The following is a 20261-nucleotide window of genomic DNA, read 5'->3' as shown; positions in this document are numbered from 1 at the left end:
CTCTGTGCCATTGTTTCCTCAGTTAAGGGAGGGAAGCAAATTTAGTTGCTTCCGCATGTGATTGTAGTAAGGATTAACCTACTTAATGTATAGAACCTACTTATATAGTGCCTGGCACAGAATAAATCGCATAAAGTATTTGCAGCTATTATTATACTGTAGCTGCTTTTACTGTACAAGCAAATCTTGAGAAGCTTGATTTCTTCTCTTAAATTTTTAAATATAGTCATATAAAGTAAAAAGTAAAAACTTTAAAAATTCAGTTATGACAAATGAATGTGTAAAGCTCAACCAAGGAACGCATACTGGACACCTATTATTTGCAGACACCTGGGAAACGTTTTGTCTAGCGGGGGCTCTGTGCTGTCATCGCTTCCCCTCTAAAGTCTAAGGCAAGAAACGTAGCTTTACAGCCTGGCGTTGTCAGACACCCCGACTCCCGAGCTCAGGTTATGGCGGATGGATCATTATTCACACTCGCGTTTTCAAAAAATATTATTGAAATGAACACTGTATGTGTTTTGTTGTGTGTACATTTGAAACTGTTAACAAAAAACATGCAATTATGAGTGAGGAAGCTTCAATTGTTTGAAAACTAATTTTTTAAAAAATTATCTTAAACCTAGTAGTTAGTGACTGATCAAGAGAAAAATCATTTCATTGGAGTAATCTCTTGATTGTCTAAATTTTTTCTTCATTTTTTTTTTTTTAATCAGGAAGAAGAGCGTGTTCCCTTTACTACCTGGGGGAAATGTATACGTGTAGTCCTCTGTACAAGTGCTGTCTTGTTCTGGGTAAGAGTCACAGTATTTAATATTGAATATTAAATGTTGAGGAAACTAAAATCTGAGCTGGAAACTATGTAATCCCATTTGTTTAAATCTGATCAGTGGTTCAGGACTTTCCAGTTTCTGGTGGAGAAACCAAATTGGAGGCATTAGAATTCTAAAATTGTTCAGTAGTAACAACTGAAAATGGCTAGAAATAGTCTTAACAAAAAAATAGGAACTACCAAAGAAAAGGCATAAAAGCTACTGAAAGATATAAAAGAAGCCTTAAACAAATGATTCTAGATCAAAAGGCAATATTTCTAAAATATTTGAACTTATGAAATTAATTTTGAGTGTATTATTAATAAAATCATAATGTCATTATAATAATCAGTAACATGAAGTTTTACTGGCTCAAAAAATAGCCAGGTTAGAGAGTAGGAAACGAAGCCCAGTATGGGCCCTGATGTCAGTAGTAAAGTAATATATGCGAAGGGAGACCGAAATCAGTGGTATAAGTAAAGATTATTCAACAAATAGTAATGGAACACTCGTTAGCTATTGGGTAAAAAATTAAAGATTGAAACAAATTATGAACCACATACTGTAATAAATTCCAGAAACCTTAAAAATAAGTAACACCAAAAATAACTAGAAATAAACATTGACAGATACATGATCTCTAGTTGTAAAAAGATTTTCTAAACTTAATAACAACGGGAGAAGTTTTAGAAGAAAATATTTTAAAATTTCCATACATTAAAAGCATCCTAAGTTTAAACAAAAACACTAAAAGTAATGATTGTTAACAAATAGGGCAAAGAGTTAACAACTCTGATGCATAAGAAGTCCAGATCACTTCTAACACCCAAGATCTCAGGAATTAGCAGGCAGAGAATGTGAGTGCACTTTCACAAAAGAAAAAAAGTATCATGGAAGATGTCAAACCTCAGTAGTCATTAGGTCAGTGCAGGTTAACATGAGGTCCAATTTTTCACCTCTCAGTTGGTAAGACTCAGTGGTTGAGAGATGAAATACGGGGGTCAGGACTCTCATACCCAGTCTGTTAGAATTTTACACTGCTCTGGCCTTCTTAGAAAGCAGTGTGGCAGTGTGGATCCAGAGTCAAATATATCCATATGATTTTATGTACCAATCCAGATTTTACACACTTAATGAGAAAGTATTTTAAAATGGTAATTAAAAATCAGTAAGGAATTAGTCACAGACATAAATATATCAGCCAAAATATTCTACTTCCAACTCTTTGTTTAATTTTTTATTGTTTACTTTATTACAATTATCCCAATTTTTTTCCTTTTGCCCTCCTCTGCCCATCCCACCCCCCTCTCCTGCAGTCACGCCCCTCTCTGTTGTTCCTGTCCATGAGTCATTCATACTTGTTCTTTGACTAGTCTTTTCCCCTTCCTTCCACCACTTCCTCCTCCTTCCTCCCTTTCTACTACTATCAGTCTGTTCCATGTTTCCATGTCTCTGGTTCTATTTTTGTCATTAGTTTATTTCATTCATTAGATTCTAGTTATATTTGAGGTCATATGGTATTGGTCTTTCACCACCTAGCTTATTTCACCTAGCATAGAACTCTCCAGTTCCATCCATGCTGTCGCAAAAGGTAGGACTTCCTTCTTTCCTTCTGCTGTGTAGTATTCTATTGTGTAGATGTACCACAGTTTTTAATCCACTCGTCTACTGATGGGCACTTGGTGTTTCAGGATTCTTAGGGTATATTTCCAGCCATGGAATTGCTGGGTTATAAGGCAATTCCATGTTTAATATTTTGAGGAAATCCCATACTGCTTTTCCACTGTGGTGGCACCAGTGCATCCCCACCACCAGTACACTAGGGTTCCCTTTTCTCCCCATCCTCACCAGCACTTGTTTGTTGATTTATTAATAATGGCCATTCTGACCGTTGTGAGGTGATATCTCATTGTAGTTTTAATTTGCATCTCTCTGATGGCTAGTGATATTGAGCATTTTTTCCTATGTCTATGGGCATCTGTATGTCCTCCTTGGAGAAGTGTCTGTTCAGGTCGTTTGCCCATTTTTTAATTAGATCGTTTCTCTTCCTGGTATTGAATCTTATTAGTTCTTTATATATTTTGGAAATTAAACCTTTGTCTGGTGTATCATTGGCAAATATGTTCTCCTACACAGTCGGTTCCCTTTTTATTTTGATGATGGTTTCTTTAGCCGAGCAGAAACTTTTTAATTTGAAGTATTCCCATTTGTTTGTTTTTCCTTTATTTCCTTTGCCCTAGGTGTATCGGCAAAAATATTGCTACATGGGATGTCTGAAATTTAACTGCCTAAGTTTTCCCCTAGGACTTTTATGGTATCACAACTTATATTTAAGTCTTTTATCCGTTTTGAGTTTATTCTGGTGTATGGTGTAAGTTGGTGGTCTAGTTTCATTTTTTTTGCATGTAGCTGTCCAGTTCTCCCAACACCATTATTGAAGAAATTGTCTTAACTCCATTGCATGCTCGTACCCTACTTCCTTCCAGCTCTTTATGCAGTAAAATATTGTGCAGCTGTGAAAAGGTGTGTCCATGAAAATATGTTATGGTGTAAAAGTGTTATGGTTACAATAGGTTTAAAGAAAAGGTACAATTATTAAAATGATTTTTAATACACAAACTACAATGTTCTGAAGGAATTGTGCCTATATTAGATAGTAGATACATTTTTTTCCTATTTTTATTTTTAGTCTCTATTTTTATAGTTAGGAGTCTCTCGATTGCGGGCAACAGAAAATCAATCTCCAACAACAACAAAAAAGTGGGGGCGGGTGGGATTTATTGGTTCCTGTAACTGAGAGCCCCAGTCCGAGGTGTGGCGTGGGTCCAGGATAGACACTGCGGCCCGGGTGATGGCAAGGGCTGTGTTTTGTTCTGTCCTCCTTCTGCGTCTGGCGGCCTCCCAGCGTGGGGGTTCCAAGCACCCTGCCTTACGCTTGCAGCAGTCCTGATCTCACAGCCCAGGGAAGCCAAGCCAGGTCTCTTTTAGCAGCTTCCTCTAAGAGAAGCTGCTCCTTCCCGTGGGCACGAGGAAGTATCTCTTCACATCTCAATAGCTCTCAGTAGGTTATTCGTCAATCCTTGAGTCAGTTGCTGAGGCTAGCAGGATGAGATACCTATTAGTCTCACACAAGTCAGGATCTACCACTGGACACCAGAGCAGGGAGGGTGATCTAGCCCAAACCACAGGCCTGAAAATTAAGAGGTGATTCCCTCAAAAGCAAAATCCAGGTCCTTTTTAAGACTAGAAACAGACCCGGGCAGCAAAAGCAACTCTTGTTCACTACAGGGTACTTTCAGATTTTCTATGACAAGCGTGTATTAAAAGTTATAAGAACAGTATATTAAAGTTTTAGTGAGAAAAAGATATGTAAGAATCTTGAGAAAGGAGAATGAAAAGCTTCCCTGCCTCCTGTGAAGAAATATTGCACCTATCAAGTGCCCTGAAGAAGTATGGAAACGTTGAGTTCGTAAAATCTCTGGAATGAGTTAGAATTCATTTCAGAAACCACGTGTGAGGCAGCACCATGCAGAGGTCAGTGTGTCTTTGGAGCCCTTGAGTGACTCAGGTCTTTCACTTACTATTTGCTTAATTTGGTGCAGATCCCTTAATCTCTGTGTGGCTCTGTTTCCTCATCTGTAAAAGGGATCTAATAGGACCTACCTCCCAGGGCTGTAGATAAATGTGTGCTAAGATGAATAGTAAGCATGTCAAGAATCTTAACTCTTCTAATTAATAGCTTTAAAAATTATTATGGAGATGACTTTTAAAAATACATACTATTTAAATGGTCTATATATGTTGTGCTGAGAGAAACACACATTTCTCAGCCTTATCTAACATTCTCACATACTCCACATATTAAGAAAAAAGTTTTCCTTTCACAAGTGTTAAACCTTAACTGTGAAGGAAAGGAGATAATAAGAGATTAGAGGAGGAAGTATAATGCTTTCTCTACAATTGATGGCTTAAAAGGTAAGAAAAACATCTTGTTAACACTGCAGTTGCCATGGCCGTAGCTGCTGTTCATATAATACTTTTCACGTGGAGTGTTTGCGCTCAGAGCAGCTCACTGAGTCCCACGAGTCAGTGTTAGTTAGTTGCTGTTATTACTGCCGCCCCCCCCCGCCCACCGCACCTCCCCTGCCACGCTATGGGTGAGGAAGTTGAAGCCCCCAAAGGCTGAATGACTTGTACCAGGCCCCACAGCTGGTGGCAGAGCTGGGCTCCAGTGCAGGAGTCTGTGCTGGTCAACGCCACCCCCCTCCCCACCTCGCCCCCAGAGCGCTCTCCTGGGAACACCAGCCTCCCAGCCTCCTCCTGTTACTGCAGACAACACATGATTGGCTCCTCCTGAAGTTCACATTCTCGGTAGCCTTCTCTCTCGTGGCACACACGCAGTCAGACACATTGAATACCCGCTGCTGGAATATGTCCATGAGGTGGATGTAGGGAAAACCCTTTAAAGTGGGACCTTTAATTCACACTGTTCAGTGGCAGAGAAAACGTGCCTAGCGAGGAAGTGGAACCCTACCAACCACGTGCAGACTGTTGCCTCAGACACCCCTGCTGGCATCCGGTCTGCGCAGTCGAAAGTACAGTGGATTCGTGAAGGGAATCTTGTGCGATTGCAGGTTATGAATAACTGCCCATTTAAGGTCTCCAGATAGGAGTATGAAAAGCCTGGGAAGCTTTTATAAGCAGAGACCTGCTGCCGTTCCCAGTAGTTGCCTTGGGGCATCTGTGCAGCTGTGAACACCGGACTTGTTCAGCATCTCACTTGGCACAGTGACTGAGACAGAGGCTGGCACCTGCTGACCCCTGAACCAGTGGTAGGTTCTCTGGTCGAAGGACCCGGACCCCTTAACGGAATCAAAACACTAATAATTCATAACCTAAATAATTTCATAATTATAGAAGGATGTTTTCTCTGGGTCTGCTCTCACAAAGGCTTTTTCTTCTACCAGAACAGCTACCAGTTACCCCATTTCTACCCCGTGTGAAGATGTGCCCTCTCCTTCGTTTCTTTTTTCCTTTTCCATGCAACATGCATCGTCACTGTCTCGCAAGTCATTAATACTTTTCCGTATCAGTGCAGATTTTCTTTCTTCTTTATTAGTATTGTTGACACTGTTACAGATGCCCCCCCCACCTTTGCCCACCTCCATCCCCCTTCCCCCGGCCGTCACCACACTGTTGTCTGTGTCTGTGGGTCATACATACATGTTCTTTGTCGACCTTTCCTTAGAGCAGTTTTACATTCACAGAAGACAGGTCCCACGTTCCCCTCACTCCCCACACAGCTTCTCCTGCTGTTACCATCTCATTCTAGTGGACGTGCACCCCCTGTGACTCCCACCATTCCTCTTCCTCTCTTTGACATTTGAACGTGCTTGATTCCCGCCTCGCTTGTGGCCGTTCTGTGAGACTCACTGTCACTTCACCCGTGCACCTTCTCCGTGTGAAGCACGGGGCCAGTGTTTCAGCGTAGAGACATGACTGTTGGTGAGTCTCACATTGCTGTGCTTGCTGTGTTTTCAGATCCTACTCATCATCGCCTCGGTTATCGGGATCATCGTCTACAGAGTCTCGGTGTTCTTTACCCTTTCTAAGGAAATGCGCCCGAGCGAGAACGGCACCGACCCGATCCAGAAGTACCTGACCCCGCACTTGGCCACGTCCATCACCGCCTCCCTCATCAACTTCGTGATCATCATGATCCTAAACATCATCTACGAGAAAGTGGCCATCATGATTACCGATTTTGGTAAGTTCCTCCCAGAGCCGAGGTCATTCCCAGCACAGTCGAGAACCTGGTAAAGCTGGAGACTATCTTTCATGCACTTCAATTCCAGTATGTTACAACTGTTAGAAAATTTTACATGTAAACATATTTTCTCTAGCCTATACGGTAAATGAATTATCTACAGCTCTGCATTATAGCACAAGGGACAAAGCAAAGACAATCATTATAATACTCACGCTTTGTATAAACAGATCAGTGCTGAATAATGTTGTCAATTACATGACATCGCGCACCCTATTGTTGAAAGAAAATAGTCTCTTTATTGCACATAAGTGGAGCGGGGTCACGGTTCCGGTGGCAAACACGGCCCTCTGTTGCTGAGAGGACAGGCAGTCTTGCTGTTACATGTCCTCCCCCATTCCGTTCATACTAATAAAGCTCCGTCCTCATCAGCTCTGGCTTTTGTAATAAATGTTGCTTCCCTCTGGCTTGTATCCCAGGCAGCTGCTTGGTGGCCAAAGAAGTGCCTCCCACACGCTGCATGTGCCTGGGTCATCCTCCGAACAGCCCGCTCAGCGGTCTTGTTCCGAGAATGGTCAGCCCAGTCTGAATTCCAAGCCAGTGGGATGGCCTGTTTTGTCTTCCCCAAATGCTTCTAGCAAGGTGCCCCTTGTTTTATTGATTTTCTTCAACATCCACCCTCAAAACCACAAGAGAAAATCATTCTTGCCCATTTGATAACATTGTGCTTATAAACTTTAAGGAACAGTGACTATTTTTTGCCATGTGGGATAGTATTTATGGAGGAGAAGCTCTTACAACAATGTGTAAACTTGAATTAACACAGTAGCTATATTAAGGAGCTCAAAACAACTTAAATGGAAACTGTGAATTGTATTTTTTAAACATTTTAACTCATGTATCAGTGTCTTTGATTAGGGTCTCGTAGCTGTTCACAGTTTTTAAAACTTAATTTTCTGTGCTTTAACTGCAGAACTCCCAAGGACCCAGACTGATTATGAGAACAGCCTAACCATGAAGATGTTCTTATTCCAGTTTGTGAACTACTACTCTTCGTGTTTCTACATCGCATTCTTTAAGGGCAAATTTGTAGGTCATCCTGGAGACCTAGTTTATTGGCTAGGAAAATACAGAAATGAAGAGGTATGAATACAGACTTGAATTCTCTTGACAATTTAAGCTGCTTCGTGTTTTCTCCCAGTTGCCCAGTGAACACTTTCTTCATTGTGCTTTCTTAGATTGTTTTTTAGCCTAAAAGAGTATCAGGTAAATTAAAATGAGTGATTCTGTTTCATGTTGCAGCCATCTAAAATTTAAATGAGACTTTCCTCTTTAATATTCCAGTGTGACCCAGGTGGCTGTCTCCTTGAACTGACAACGCAGCTGACAATAATCATGGGAGGAAAAGCAATCTGGAATAACATACAAGAAGTGCTGCTTCCGTGAGTACCAGTTGTGTGTAACACCGCCCACCCGTCCAGGCCGTCTGTCTACGTGTCCACGTGGCCACATGTCCACCTCTAAGGTGGAGTAGGCTCCATGCTTGTGAAAGGCTCCACGAAAGGCGGTCCCACCAACAGTGTGCACGTGGCTATGTTTGCACGAAGTGAGCCCATGGCTGCAAATTAGAGTAGCCTGAGCTTTACCTTCCGATATTTCTGCTCCTGGTCTAAAATAGTTAAGCAGCATTTTGAATGATCTTGCCTTTGCTTGAAAACTGGGAGTGCGAAGTGTTAGCCAAATTAGAGAGTGACTCAGGTTCTCCTCGCTGCTGCTGCTGTGTGTGTAGGTACCAGTTCCCCTCTAACTCTTTTCGTGCAAACCTCGAGCAGGCGGAAGGTACACTCGTTACTCTTGCTACCCAAGACTACACCCATCCCAAAAGTGTGTAGGAAGGGTGAGAAAAGCCTTGTAAGTCAGCAGCTGTGTTCAGGCCATTTAAGTATGTACAGAAGAACATAGTAAAATGAATTCCACTGTAAATGTGTTTCTTCCACCCCAGCCCCACTCGGGGTCCGGGCTCGGATTTTTGCAGTCAGTGAAGCAGCATACCTGGCACTGTGGTCGAGGTTCCGTGGGGTCTCTCCAGCACCCAGATCCGCACGTGGCGTTCCGGAGGCCCTCTCAGCACCAGTCGGGTGAATGAGTGGCTCATATGCTGCAGATCCATAACATTAGTAAATTAATAGACATGTTTGCTGGATTCAGACAACAAGCTCAGAGGTCTCGGGCCTTCCTAGCCTCATTCAGTATTTGAGGCCTTCCTGCGGATTTTATTCTATACATACTTGACAAAAGGCTAGCACGATATCTGCATTAAGCAACTCACTCTGGGGAAATTTTAAGGCAAGATGTTAAAGAAAATAATTAAAATTAAATATCCAAAATGCCAAAAGCATTGTCCTTTGGTCAAAATTTAGATAATGGATGGCTGTCATTTTCTTCCTTTATGTGTTTTCTGTATTTTCCACGATGGGTGTGCACTACTTTCAAGAAAGTGAACTGTTATCTTGAGAAGGGATATTTTACATGATTTACTCTGTGAGCTGATAGTGAGAGAACCCTCACTACTAACCATGCTTGCTTTTTAAGTTCAGAGGCAGTAAACTCAGGAATGAAATAGATGCAGGAAGCAGAGGATGCTTGTGTTAAAAATTAGCATGCGGGAATACTGTAGAATGTTCTAACAGAAACTGAGATTATCTGCAGTATGTGGATTAAATATGGTACTGAAGATACAGGGAGAGGATGAGGTATAAAGTCCTTCATACTGTGTTTCCAAGGGTGTCCAACCCCTGGCCCAGGATGGCCATGAATGCGGCCCAACACAAAATCGTGAATTTACTTAAAACCTTTTTTTTGCTCATCAGTTTTCATTAGTGATTGTGTGTTTAATGTGTGGCCCAAGACATCTCTTCTTCCAGTGTGGCCCAGAGACACCAAAAGGTTGGACACCCCTGCTACACCTAGGAAGGACTTAGTAAAGGGCAACTGGTTATGGTGCTGTTTTGCTAAGATGCATGGTAAATTGCTAAGACAATCATTTTGTGAGACACACTAGAGGGACGGAGCTTTCAGCCTTGCCCAGGAGGTGTGATGTCTGGCATCTGTATTTTTAAAAATTTCTCCAGGCAGTTCTCGTGTGCAGCTAAGATTGCTGTCCCTGCACTAGAATCATAGCCCAGTGGAAAACCCTGAAGACCAAGGACAATGACAGATGAACTACAACCTAAGCTTTCCTTCTACAGATCAGTGGTTCAATTCAGAAAGACTGAGCAAGAGGCTCGGAGTCTGTAGCTCGGGAAGGAAAGCTTTCTGTAGCTCAGAAAGACTTCCGCATGACCTGTTCGGGGTCAGGGAAGCCAGTGCAGTACTTGAGGGAGGCGCAAGTGGCTGCCAGGATGGAAGTTTCCACCTGAACCCAGATTGTGATGGACTTGGGACCCCAAAAAGAAACAGCCTGCTTCTCTGGGCCATGGAGAGGATTCAGCAAGAGGCTGCGGCTGGAAGGGTGAGGCAGAGCAAACTATAAACCAGTTGAAACCAGTAATCTCGAATTCGGAGATCATGAGGGGGTAGACATGTTTGGTCCTCGATGCCGCCTGCGTCACAAGACCCCTGTAATGTCCGTAAAACTGCGGATTCACAGACTTGACTGACTACAGGGCTTGGGGTTGAAGCCTAGGAAGTAGCACTAGCAGCGAGCGTTTTGTGGTTTTCTTTCAAGTCCTGGAGTGAGATCCCCCGATACAGATGGCACTGTGTCCCTGAGCCCAGGTTCTACATCACTTAGGCCAGGATTAGTCAGAAAGGAATCTCATGCAGTGGGGTCGGTGTGGCAGGAAGTGTGCCACGTAAATGCCTCCCTGTGTTGAGTCATTTAACCCTGACAGCAACCCTGGGCAGTGTAGGTCTCATCACCCCATTTTATTTGAAGTTGACCAGCGTCAAATAGTGAGTAAGCAATGAAGTGTGAACTCAGATTCAAGGGGTGTCTGAGTCCACATCCCTCTGCTTCCCACAGCCTCCTGCTGTGTCCCTAATGTCATAGAAGAGGCAGAAGCGGGAAAGACTGTGCAGCCAGCGGCATGTTGTGTTTAGAGAAATCTCCCCTTAGTAAACCTCGGGGAGTGGTCAGTGTAGTTAATGCCGCGGCCCGTTGCAGCAGGAGACCCAGGCTGGTGAGCTGGCTGTGAGCTGGGCACGACTGACGCTGCGTGTGTCTGTGCACGCACAGTACCTACACCTGTCCGTACCCCACGTGAGGCCTCCTCATTGTGCGAATGGGAAATGCACGCAAACGTGCTGTTGAATCAGCCACAGTCGTGGCAGGTGTTTGTGTCTGGATTTGAAGTTGTTTGCTGTCGTGCTCCTCCTCTGACGAGCTCCGTAAGGAAACCACAAGCCGCTGCGCCCTGGGGACAACGGTCCTCCGTGCTACAGGTGCACACCTTGCATCACTGCTGGCTCCGGTTTCTTTTCAGGACAAATTGCCATGAAAATGGGGGAAGCATTTATCTGGGCCACAGGCTTCGGGAAAGACAGAAACACGACAGGGAAGGAGAGACAACAGACCGCTCGGTGGGCACAGTATCCAGTAGATGACGACTTAGAGGAAGCGCATCGTGTCTCCGGCCTTGATTTGTGCAGCTTAGAATAGGGTCTTAGGCCTGTTACAAGCTGACAAACCAAGGTATTTCGTCAGTAGTGTTTTTCAAAACAGGGTCCAGCACATGTAACGCCCCTTTTTAATTACAAAATCTTTTATTATGAAACCATAAGCGTGTAATTCTGTAACATAACAATATCACACCCAAGCACATCATATGACATTTTAGGTGAAATGTTCAAGTTAAAACTGTAAATTGTCGCAACCATATTATTACCCTACCAACCACACTCAAGCAGGTGTTTCTTCTTCTGGACCCTATATTTTGGGGTAGGGGGTCAGAAGTAAACATTTTAGTGTGAAAATACAAAATGAATTTATTGGGAAGATTATATATTCAGCTTGAGATATCACTAAATACTTATAACCTTGGTCTGATAATGTTCTACTTTATAATTTGATCTTTTCTGGCAGCTGGGTCAAGAATCTGTTCGGACGCTATTGCACGGTTTCGGGCTCAGAAAAGATAACCCCGCGGTGGGAACAGGACTACCATCTGCAGCTCATGGGCAGACTGGGATTATTTTATGAATATCTTGAAATGAGTAAGTCAAAGTGAAATTGTAAGTAGTATACATTATATTGGAGCATGTTAGGGGTCCCAAAAGTCATGATTAAGCCAAACAATTATTTAGCATATGGAAATGGGGTATGTTTTCTCCACTACATAATGTTACACAACCTGGCTTTCAAATAAGGTGACTGTGTGTATCTCTGTCAGTGTTCGTGTTGTACACAGCTAAAGATTTGTTGCTGGTGAAATGGAATAGTCATTGAGCTACATCTTCCCCATTGGCTCTCAGAGCGTTCTAACCGTGCTGTCTGAGAATGAACTCAGGACTGTTATTAGAGGTGACTCAGCGGGGGCGGGAGGCCACGCAGGCACAGCTGTTGGCCAGAACACTTGCGAACCAAGTCCTGTAAGCAAGCCTGAACAGAGAGCCTGTAGGAGGAGCACATTGCTTCTAGTCACGGGGGTGATCACAGGCCCCCCCACCTTCCACAACTGCCTTTGACAGCATCTCGCTTTCTTCTGGCCTGTGGTCTCTGTCTGGTCCCTTGAGTGACCTCATGACTAATCACTGGCTTGAATTCAGAACCATTTTGCTGGTCTGGAAATAAGATTTAGCACAGGTCTCCTCCTCCTTGATGGTCTTTGTTCATTTGTGGAGTGTTTGCTTGGGCTCTGTTTCTCTTTTCAGTTGAATGTGAACTTGATCTCTCAGTTACCTTTAAGTAGATGTATCTCAAAGTAGATTTCCATGGGAAACACCATCTTTTCTATAATGCATGACACACTTATATCTAATAGAAGGCTAACAATGTACATGCTGTGTATCTGTGCCCTTTTGGTTGCCATTGCATTAAATTACAGTTTTTTAAGCTTAGCAGAGTGGAAAAGGAGGCACAACATTTGGCTGACAGACCTTGCATTTATGCAAAAGGGTTTGTGTTTGCAGAGACACCCTTTTGTGTTTCCTGTTTACAAGTCTGCAGAGAGAGAGGGCGGCTGTTATTAAATCACATTCTATATATAAAATAATTGCTTTTAAAAATATACATTATACATGGAAACACATCTGCTTCCTTTGGTGACTGAAAGGTCCATCTTGTAGCTTCTTCAGTCGGCAGTGCTTTGCAGCCTGGGGCCTGATTTGAATTTCCTTTTTGCTTGTGTTATGTTTTGTGACCAGGCTCAATTAACAGTGTGGCTGCCGTACATAATGCAGAGGTTGCATTTATTCTGTTTATTTTCAAAAGGACTTTCAAGATAATTACCTGTAGTCTAAAATAGTCATAATTATAAATATTTCTTGTGGAGCTATTATTAGCATTAGTAATAGCATTCTGGGGCAGAATATCATTTGTTATTTTAGCACTAAAAAAACTTGGAAAAAGAAGTTGTTTTTCTGCAGTTGATTAGTCAAAACAATGACATTGAGAGGAAAAGTTAGGTGTTTGTGCTTGGGGAGAAGCTGATCTGACTTTTGGAGGTTCCCAGTCTCATTAAAATAACTTCCAACTAAATAATTCAGCTTCACCCTACCTTATAGGAAAAGATGGACTGTTATAAACAGATCTATTTAGATTTATTGTTATTTTCCTATTATCCAAATAATACCTAATGAATTAGAAAAAATCAATCGATTTCTAAGAGTAGGCAGTCTGTTACTCTGTATCAACTCCAGAATGAAATCTTTTTTTTCTGTTCTTTTAGGTTGTGGGAGATAGGATTTCTAAGTGCCTTATGAATTATCTTTGTTTTCTAAAATAAATATAGGGTGTCTTTGGGGGTGGTCCACCACCAGTTTCTCCTCTCTCTGTTTTCCCACATTCGTTACAATACCACCATCTACCTTTTTAATTATGAAGGGAAACCTCTTCTGACCAACAACCCTGGCACTGCCCCCTCCCTTTGCTTAGGCCCTGCTCCTGGCCTCCCACTCTGTTCCCCTCTGCCAGAAATACCTTTCTTCTTTTCTATTTGAGGAATTCCTGCCAGGCCTCAGCAGTAACCTTCAACTTTTCACGCAGACTAGCTGCTCCTTTCTCTAGGCATTCACCCGACTCCTGTGTTGGTGGTGTGTGATTGCATGTGTGCCTCTCTCCCTGGCTAGACTGGTCCAATTGGGGGAGGTAGGGATGCCTTTGCATCTTCCAGTCCTCGGCTGGAGCTCCACTGCCTGGACCTAGCCCTCATAAATATTTATTTAAGTGACTCCAGCTTGGAGTTTCAACACGCACATACCACTGTGAGTTGAATTTACATTAAGATTGCCCCTGCCACCCCCACCAAGTTCCATATGGTGTATGTGGCATGTTCTGGGGGAGAATTTTTTAGTGAAATTTCTTTTTATTTAGCAAATTCCCCACCATCCTTTGAGATTGTTAGAGAAACCTTGGGGTGTTAGCCAAAGTTGCCTCCCCAAATGTATGGTCCTGACTTCTGAAATCTCAGACATGAGGCGTAAGAGAAATAGTCCATCAGTCTTAAACTCCAGAGGCCGTAAGATAGCATTCTGTACGTGGAGCGCCGCACGGCACAGACACCAGTGTCTGGGGCACTCGGTGAGGCCTCGCAGGGGGCACACACCCCACAGGAAATGCAGGAAAGCGATGAAGTGGCCCTCCTCGCCCTTACCTTCCTCCATCCCTAAGTTAGTTTTTAAAATCTATTAAAACAATGACCTCCATCTATTATTTTCTCCATTTAATTTCCTGTAACTAATACAGCGACTGTTCTCCACTGTCTGCTTGCACCGCCCTCTTTCCTTCCTCTCTGTGCAGGACGCGGGCCTGTCCTCCCCCAGTCCCTCACCTCTGCTCCGTTTCCACCCACCACCTGCACTGACGCCCCCTCGTCTCTGCAGGATGGGCTTTCCAAAGTGGAAAAAACACTACAGCTAGGTAGCTATTTTTTTAAAAAACCTTGTGTATATATAAATGTTTTTTATTTATTTTTATGTTTATATATACACACATAGATATACCCAGAGATACACACATACCCCTTGGCTCTTTAAATTTTAAGGTAAACAAAAAGCAAGGGGAGAAACATTCCACAGAGAAAGAAATGTTTGGCTGCATCAAAAGCTGCCTAGTGATCAAACAAGTAAGAACTGCAATGTCCAGTGGCTCCACATTACGCAGCCGCCAGCAGAGTGAGCAAGGGGAGTCTCGGAGCCTTGCGAGGGCCGCAGAGGGACGAGCGTGGAGAAGCAGCCCCTGTACCTCCTCAGGGAGCGAGGAAGGCACGGCCAGTGTCAGCAGTGCGGGTCGTGGAGCCGTTCCAGTGAGGGTTGTTTTTGTTTTTCCAATGGGTGCTTTTTCCTTGCTGAATTGAATTCATAGGTCCTTTCTTGTGTCCTTGCTTGCTTTCAAAAGTTGTTTAGAAAGTTCTAAAGTACCAGAACAGATTATACCATCTGGAATTTATTTCAGTGTCAAAACTGAGGGCTCCATACCAGTTTTTCCAGTGTGGAGCTAATTGCTCCGTACTCGAATCTACTGATTTGAAGTATCACTTTTATAATGCATGAAAATCCCATGAATATCTGCATCTCTTCTTGAAATCTGTTCTGTTTAGTTCATTCTATTAACGCACCTGTTGTAACCTGTGGCAGTTATCACAGCACAGTAATATATGTGAATGTATCACAGAGCTGGTCCCATTTTATTGTTTTTCAGAATGTCCCCGATACTGTCAGTTCAAACATCCCTCGTCATTAGTGTATTTGTATATATTTCTTGAAGAATTTTAGTATCACCTTTTAGCTTTTTTCCTTAAATTCATTTGGGATTATTAACTAAATGTACATTAAAATATAAATTAGAATTTGAGAGGAAAAATTTGACATGTCCCCAAACTTGAGTCTGCTCAAACTGTCCACCATGTATTCATTCAGCATTACTTGTTTTACTTTATTTTTTAAGTCATCATTAACAGTCTTAGCATCTCTCACTAATGTATTTCTAAGTAGTCTGTGCCTTTGTTGTCATTATAAATGGTATCTTTCCTGTTTTGGGTTTTTAGCTGAGTTTATTGCTAATACAGTCCTAATTTCTGGCTTCTCTTGAATAGTGAGATCTGGCAACTGCAAGTGGCCCCTCTAATTAAGACACACACCCGCCAGCCCACCGCGGTGGACTGCACCCACTCCACACACTCCTGTCCTTCTCCGGCCCTGCAGGTGGATGAGCTCATGTAGGGCTGGATGAGTCATAGATACAGATAGTGATGTCACTGCTTGATGCTGTGCTGCTGACTCTGTGACATCACCAACTCTGGTCCTTGCTTACCTGATTTCCCCGAATATGACCACACCCGTCTGCCCTTCTATAACACACCCTGGCCTCAGAGACCAGAAGCAATTTCCAGCTCCTCCTACCCAGCCACCCCTCCACAGTCTTGCTTTTCCTGGCTGGAGTGGCCCTAACAGAGCCATACATCTTCCTCTCATCCACACTCTTAGTTACATACCTGTACTTGTTTAAAGGTCTGCCAGTCTGGAGGGAAGGGTATCAAACTGAAAAGTGGAATATTATAATTTATTATATAATATAGTATAGTATAATATAGTATAATATAGTATATAAATCACATCAGTTACAGACAAGGAGAAGAGAACAGCTAAGCCGCCATTCGAATGTTGACTTAGTGTGACCACATGGACTACAACAACTTCAAGGTCCAGATTCCTGAAAAGGGCTGTATTTTGACTTAGGCACTTTCATCGCATGCATTTCTGTGATGTGTAGTAACGCTTCCAGTTCTCTGAATCTGCTTCACTTGCTCATTTGCCCATGTTCAGCATCCTTCCTCAACATTCTCTAAGCATGGTCTTCCCAAAGATGCATGTCTCACCTCTTTTTAACTTGTGAGATACTAATACAGCATTTTCTTTTTTTAATCCTAAATCACAAATCATCTTCCAATATTCTATTATTTCAACATGGAGGGTGAATAATATGCTCAGAGTGTCCCAAGTTCATCTACCAGCAAATAACTTTGGCTAATTAAAGATTTTTAAATATATTATCTCTATTAAGTGTATATATGTAAAGAATAGTCATAACTCATCTTTTTCCTAGAGGCCTCAGGGTATTTGTGTTTTGTTTGAATTCTTTCACTGTTGAACATTATTAGTACCATAGATGTCTGTTCTCTTTGGGGTTTGCTGTGCGCCTTCCTCTCCCTGTATGAGAGCGAAGGAGAACGTGTTGTCTCTCCATCCACCCACACTCCATGACGTGTGTCCATTTCATTGACAGTTATTCAGTTTGGGTTTGTCACCTTATTTGTGGCCTCTTTTCCACTGGCCCCTCTGTTGGCCCTGGTGAACAATATATTGGAAATAAGAGTGGACGCGTGGAAAATGACTACCCAGTATAGACGCATGGTACCAGAAAAAGCCCAGGACATCGGAGCATGGCAGCCCATCATGCAAGGAATAGCGATTCTGGCGGTGGTGACCAATGTGAGTAAAACCGAGGCTTCGCAGGGCGAACCCTGGGAAAGGCCAGCAGCGCGTTAGTTAGCCTTGCTACCGAAGGAATCACATGTTTGGGTTCCTTAAAACGGGAGAAAGTGCCAGGACTATCACCCGTGTAAACAGCAAGGTTGTACTACTTGTAATTGTTATTTTTAAATGTATTTTGTTTGTTTACAATTATTACTCATGACTTAGAAAGTCAAGACCTCTTACAGAGGCAGTTGCTAAGAAGAGTAACCGTTATATTGTTGCGCGTTTGCTCAAGTTTTTATTCAGTAGCATGGTAGTAGTAATAAGAGGAAGTACTGACTTTTAACGCTCACAGGACTATAAAAGGAGTTACCAAGAGTGCTTCTGTACTGGACATAGAAATCGATCCCTTCAGGGTGTGAGGACCCTAATGGGACAGCTATCATTCCACCATGTTTTAGTGTCTATACCAAATTATCAGCTTCACATATTAACTATTTGGTGATGAGGTATAAACACTTCGTGCATTCGCAGTCAGTATTACCTTCCTTGTCTCCTCAGGCAGGGGTTCTTTAAGGAGGCGGGTTTAGGGTGGGTCTCATCTCTCGCCCCCACCCTCCACCCCTTAGTCACTGCAAGCCACTCTGGTTATTAGCTACACAGCCTCATGCCCTGGGTGCATCCCAGCTGTGAGGGAACAGAACTCAGTTGTTCACCACCTGTACTGATTATGGACCCATCTGAACAGTCAGTCTCTTTTTCTCCCCCAGCCAACAGAGAGCTAGCTCTCAGGCAGACCAGCTCCCGTGCCAGCTCATCCGGGCCTCCTGCCCTAGCAGTACCGTTACAACCAGGGATGTTTCTTCCCTTCTTTCACTCCCAGGCTACAGCCCCCAACAGAATCATATCCCAGTTTTAATTTCCTCATCAAGCCCTGAGTCCCTAGCCTTTTCCCACAAGCATGTGCCAAAACAGAGCAAAATCCGGCAGAGCCCCATGGGTCAGGCTCTGGGACAGGGAAGCTGCTGAGCACTGCCGATTCCAGGGTCTGCCGGGAGCCCCAGCCCCCTGCATGACCGTGGCCAAGCCTTAACACGAAGAGCTCCTTTCATCATTTGTGAATTGATTACTTCTCCATCACACGCTTTGAGAATATCATATACCGCAAAGGGCAGTTAGGGAATTCAGTGAGCTAATGCGTGGAAGGCACAGAGCCTGGTCCTCACGGGACGTGAGCTGCTGCTGCTTATCCTCTTGGTCAGTCATCATCGTCAGCAGTGAGTCTGTGTCGACTTCGACAGGTGTCTAAACTAAGGCACAAGAATTTTACAGTGTGTCACTGTCTGGACGATGGTTAGTTACAGTTCTACACAGTAAAGCAAGTTGTCTGGAACCCAGCTGTCACCCCCAAGAACCTTCAGTTTATCTGAATTACATGTTATTCCTCCTTTTTGGAGAAAGTTCCAAATCACACACAAAAAGCAACTTATATCAGTTTCCATTCATCCAGGTAGCCTACACCTTCAACATCCACCGAGCTGTGAAATGAAGACTGATATGTAGAAATACATCAGTGAGGCCTTTCGAGTTCCACAGTCATAAGAGAACGAGCCTGTCATGTTCAATATGCTGTACAGCACTAAGCGTGGCAGGAATGTGGACTTGGGCGCAGTAGGAAGATTTTCAGCAGCAAGGTTTGAAACTAAAAGAGTTTTTGTCTGACCTTCAGCTAACCAGAAAATTCAATTGAGTCATACTCCCCATTCCTGAAGCGTCTGGTTTGATTGTATTAGGCACCTTTTCCTAGTCTCCGCAGCCTGGCTCCACTCCATTAGCACAGATGGAGTATTGGCAGTGTTGCCAGGGCTACTCTGTGTGTGTGTCTGAGGGTGTGCACACACAGATGCACACACGCCCGCTCTCTGGTGCCGCTGCCTCTCACCCAAGTAACTGGGGCCTCGTTTTCTTACACATGTATATTGTCCCCTCACCTACCTACTGTGTGCCTCCCCCGTCTGATGTGCACTAGAAAGGCTACCTTTCCATAATGGGAGTACTTTGAACTGTAGGGAGAAGGGAACAGCGACCAGGGATGAGAATGGACAGTAAGCAGGAACTTGGCTTACAATCACTCATTTTAAAGCTGCTAGTCCAATAATAAGCTGAATTGACATTATTGTACCATGCCAGAGCATCAGCTATTGAAGACCAATTCTAATTTATTTTGATATAAATGGAAAATGGTGTTTGGAACAGCATGGGAAATGAAGCACACTGAATTTATTTGTACTTTGTAGCATGTCTCAAAGCAGCTCAATTCAGGAGGAAAGAGTATCTTGTCAGAAGATAATAGAATTAACTTCCTTGTCAGAATTTTTGTAGCTTCCTAAAGCACATCTGGCAATTCTATAAAAAGCTATCGTTGAGTAAATTAACAAAAAATGTTAATTTGTTGAAATCTGGAAAAACTATTCTTGTATTACATCACCCCCACCACCACTGACAGGCAGGCATGTGCACACACACACACACTCACACAGAAATATTTCGTGGCAGAGGAAATGGCAGAGCTGGTTCCGTGGGGGATATCTTGCAATAGAAAAGCCCCTTAGTTGTTTTTTTGCTCTGCCTGAGATGTCATTTGTTGGCTTGTGGTCTCACTGTGTCTAAACCATATGTTCAAAAGAATACTATTAAAAACCATATTGCGCCAAAAAGATGTCTGTTCTTCTGCTTCAATAAATGACTAAATCAGTGAGCTTTGTTTATTCACATAGAATTTAAATTGAAATATACTTCTTCCTTTAAACCAGTTTTATGCATTGGAAAGATTAAAGCCAAACTTAAAAATTTTTAGAGAAAATTCATGTGTTGCACAATAATTTACAGCTGAATAGATATCTGCATAGTTTAGACCCAGGTTTAAGTTTGACCCATGTTTATTCCTTTAATCTGGAAACATTAAACTTTGTTACTTGATAATTTATAACGTTCATAACATTATCCACTAAAACTTTTGGAAGTGTAGAGGCTTAGATACTAGATCTAAC

At 42.9% G+C, this 20261-nt stretch overlaps 1 protein-coding gene and 1 long non-coding RNA gene across 3 annotated transcripts in view; one reads left to right on the top strand and one right to left on the bottom strand.

The window, feature by feature from the left end:
• ANO6 (anoctamin 6) overlaps positions 1–20261 on the top strand; it is a 190165-nt gene that overhangs the window by 157085 nt on the left and 12819 nt on the right. For both annotated transcript variants that reach the window (XM_053921587.1, XM_024575416.4), the window contains 6 exons: positions 717–794; positions 6354–6579; positions 7553–7722; positions 7924–8021; positions 11663–11793; positions 17021–17226. In XM_053921587.1, the coding sequence (XP_053777562.1) occupies positions 717–794; positions 6354–6579; positions 7553–7722; positions 7924–8021; positions 11663–11793; positions 17021–17226 (909 nt within the window). The remainder of the gene's footprint in view (positions 1–716; positions 795–6353; positions 6580–7552; positions 7723–7923; positions 8022–11662; positions 11794–17020; positions 17227–20261) is intronic.
• LOC123478199 (uncharacterized) overlaps positions 7703–20261 on the bottom strand; it is a 58534-nt gene continuing 45975 nt past the window's right edge. Inside the window, exons 3-4 of the long non-coding RNA XR_008426507.1 lie at positions 8632–8737; positions 7703–7830 (exon numbers count right to left, since the gene is read on the bottom strand). This is a non-coding gene — a long non-coding RNA (uncharacterized lncRNA). The remainder of the gene's footprint in view (positions 7831–8631; positions 8738–20261) is intronic.

The sequence above is a fragment of the Desmodus rotundus genome, chromosome 3 (genome assembly GCF_022682495.2).
Source record: "Desmodus rotundus isolate HL8 chromosome 3, HLdesRot8A.1, whole genome shotgun sequence".
NCBI classification, from domain to species: domain Eukaryota; kingdom Metazoa; phylum Chordata; class Mammalia; order Chiroptera; family Phyllostomidae; genus Desmodus; species Desmodus rotundus.
The sequence above is the reverse complement of the archived record's forward strand: the minus strand, read 5'-3'. Positions and strand labels throughout refer to the sequence as shown.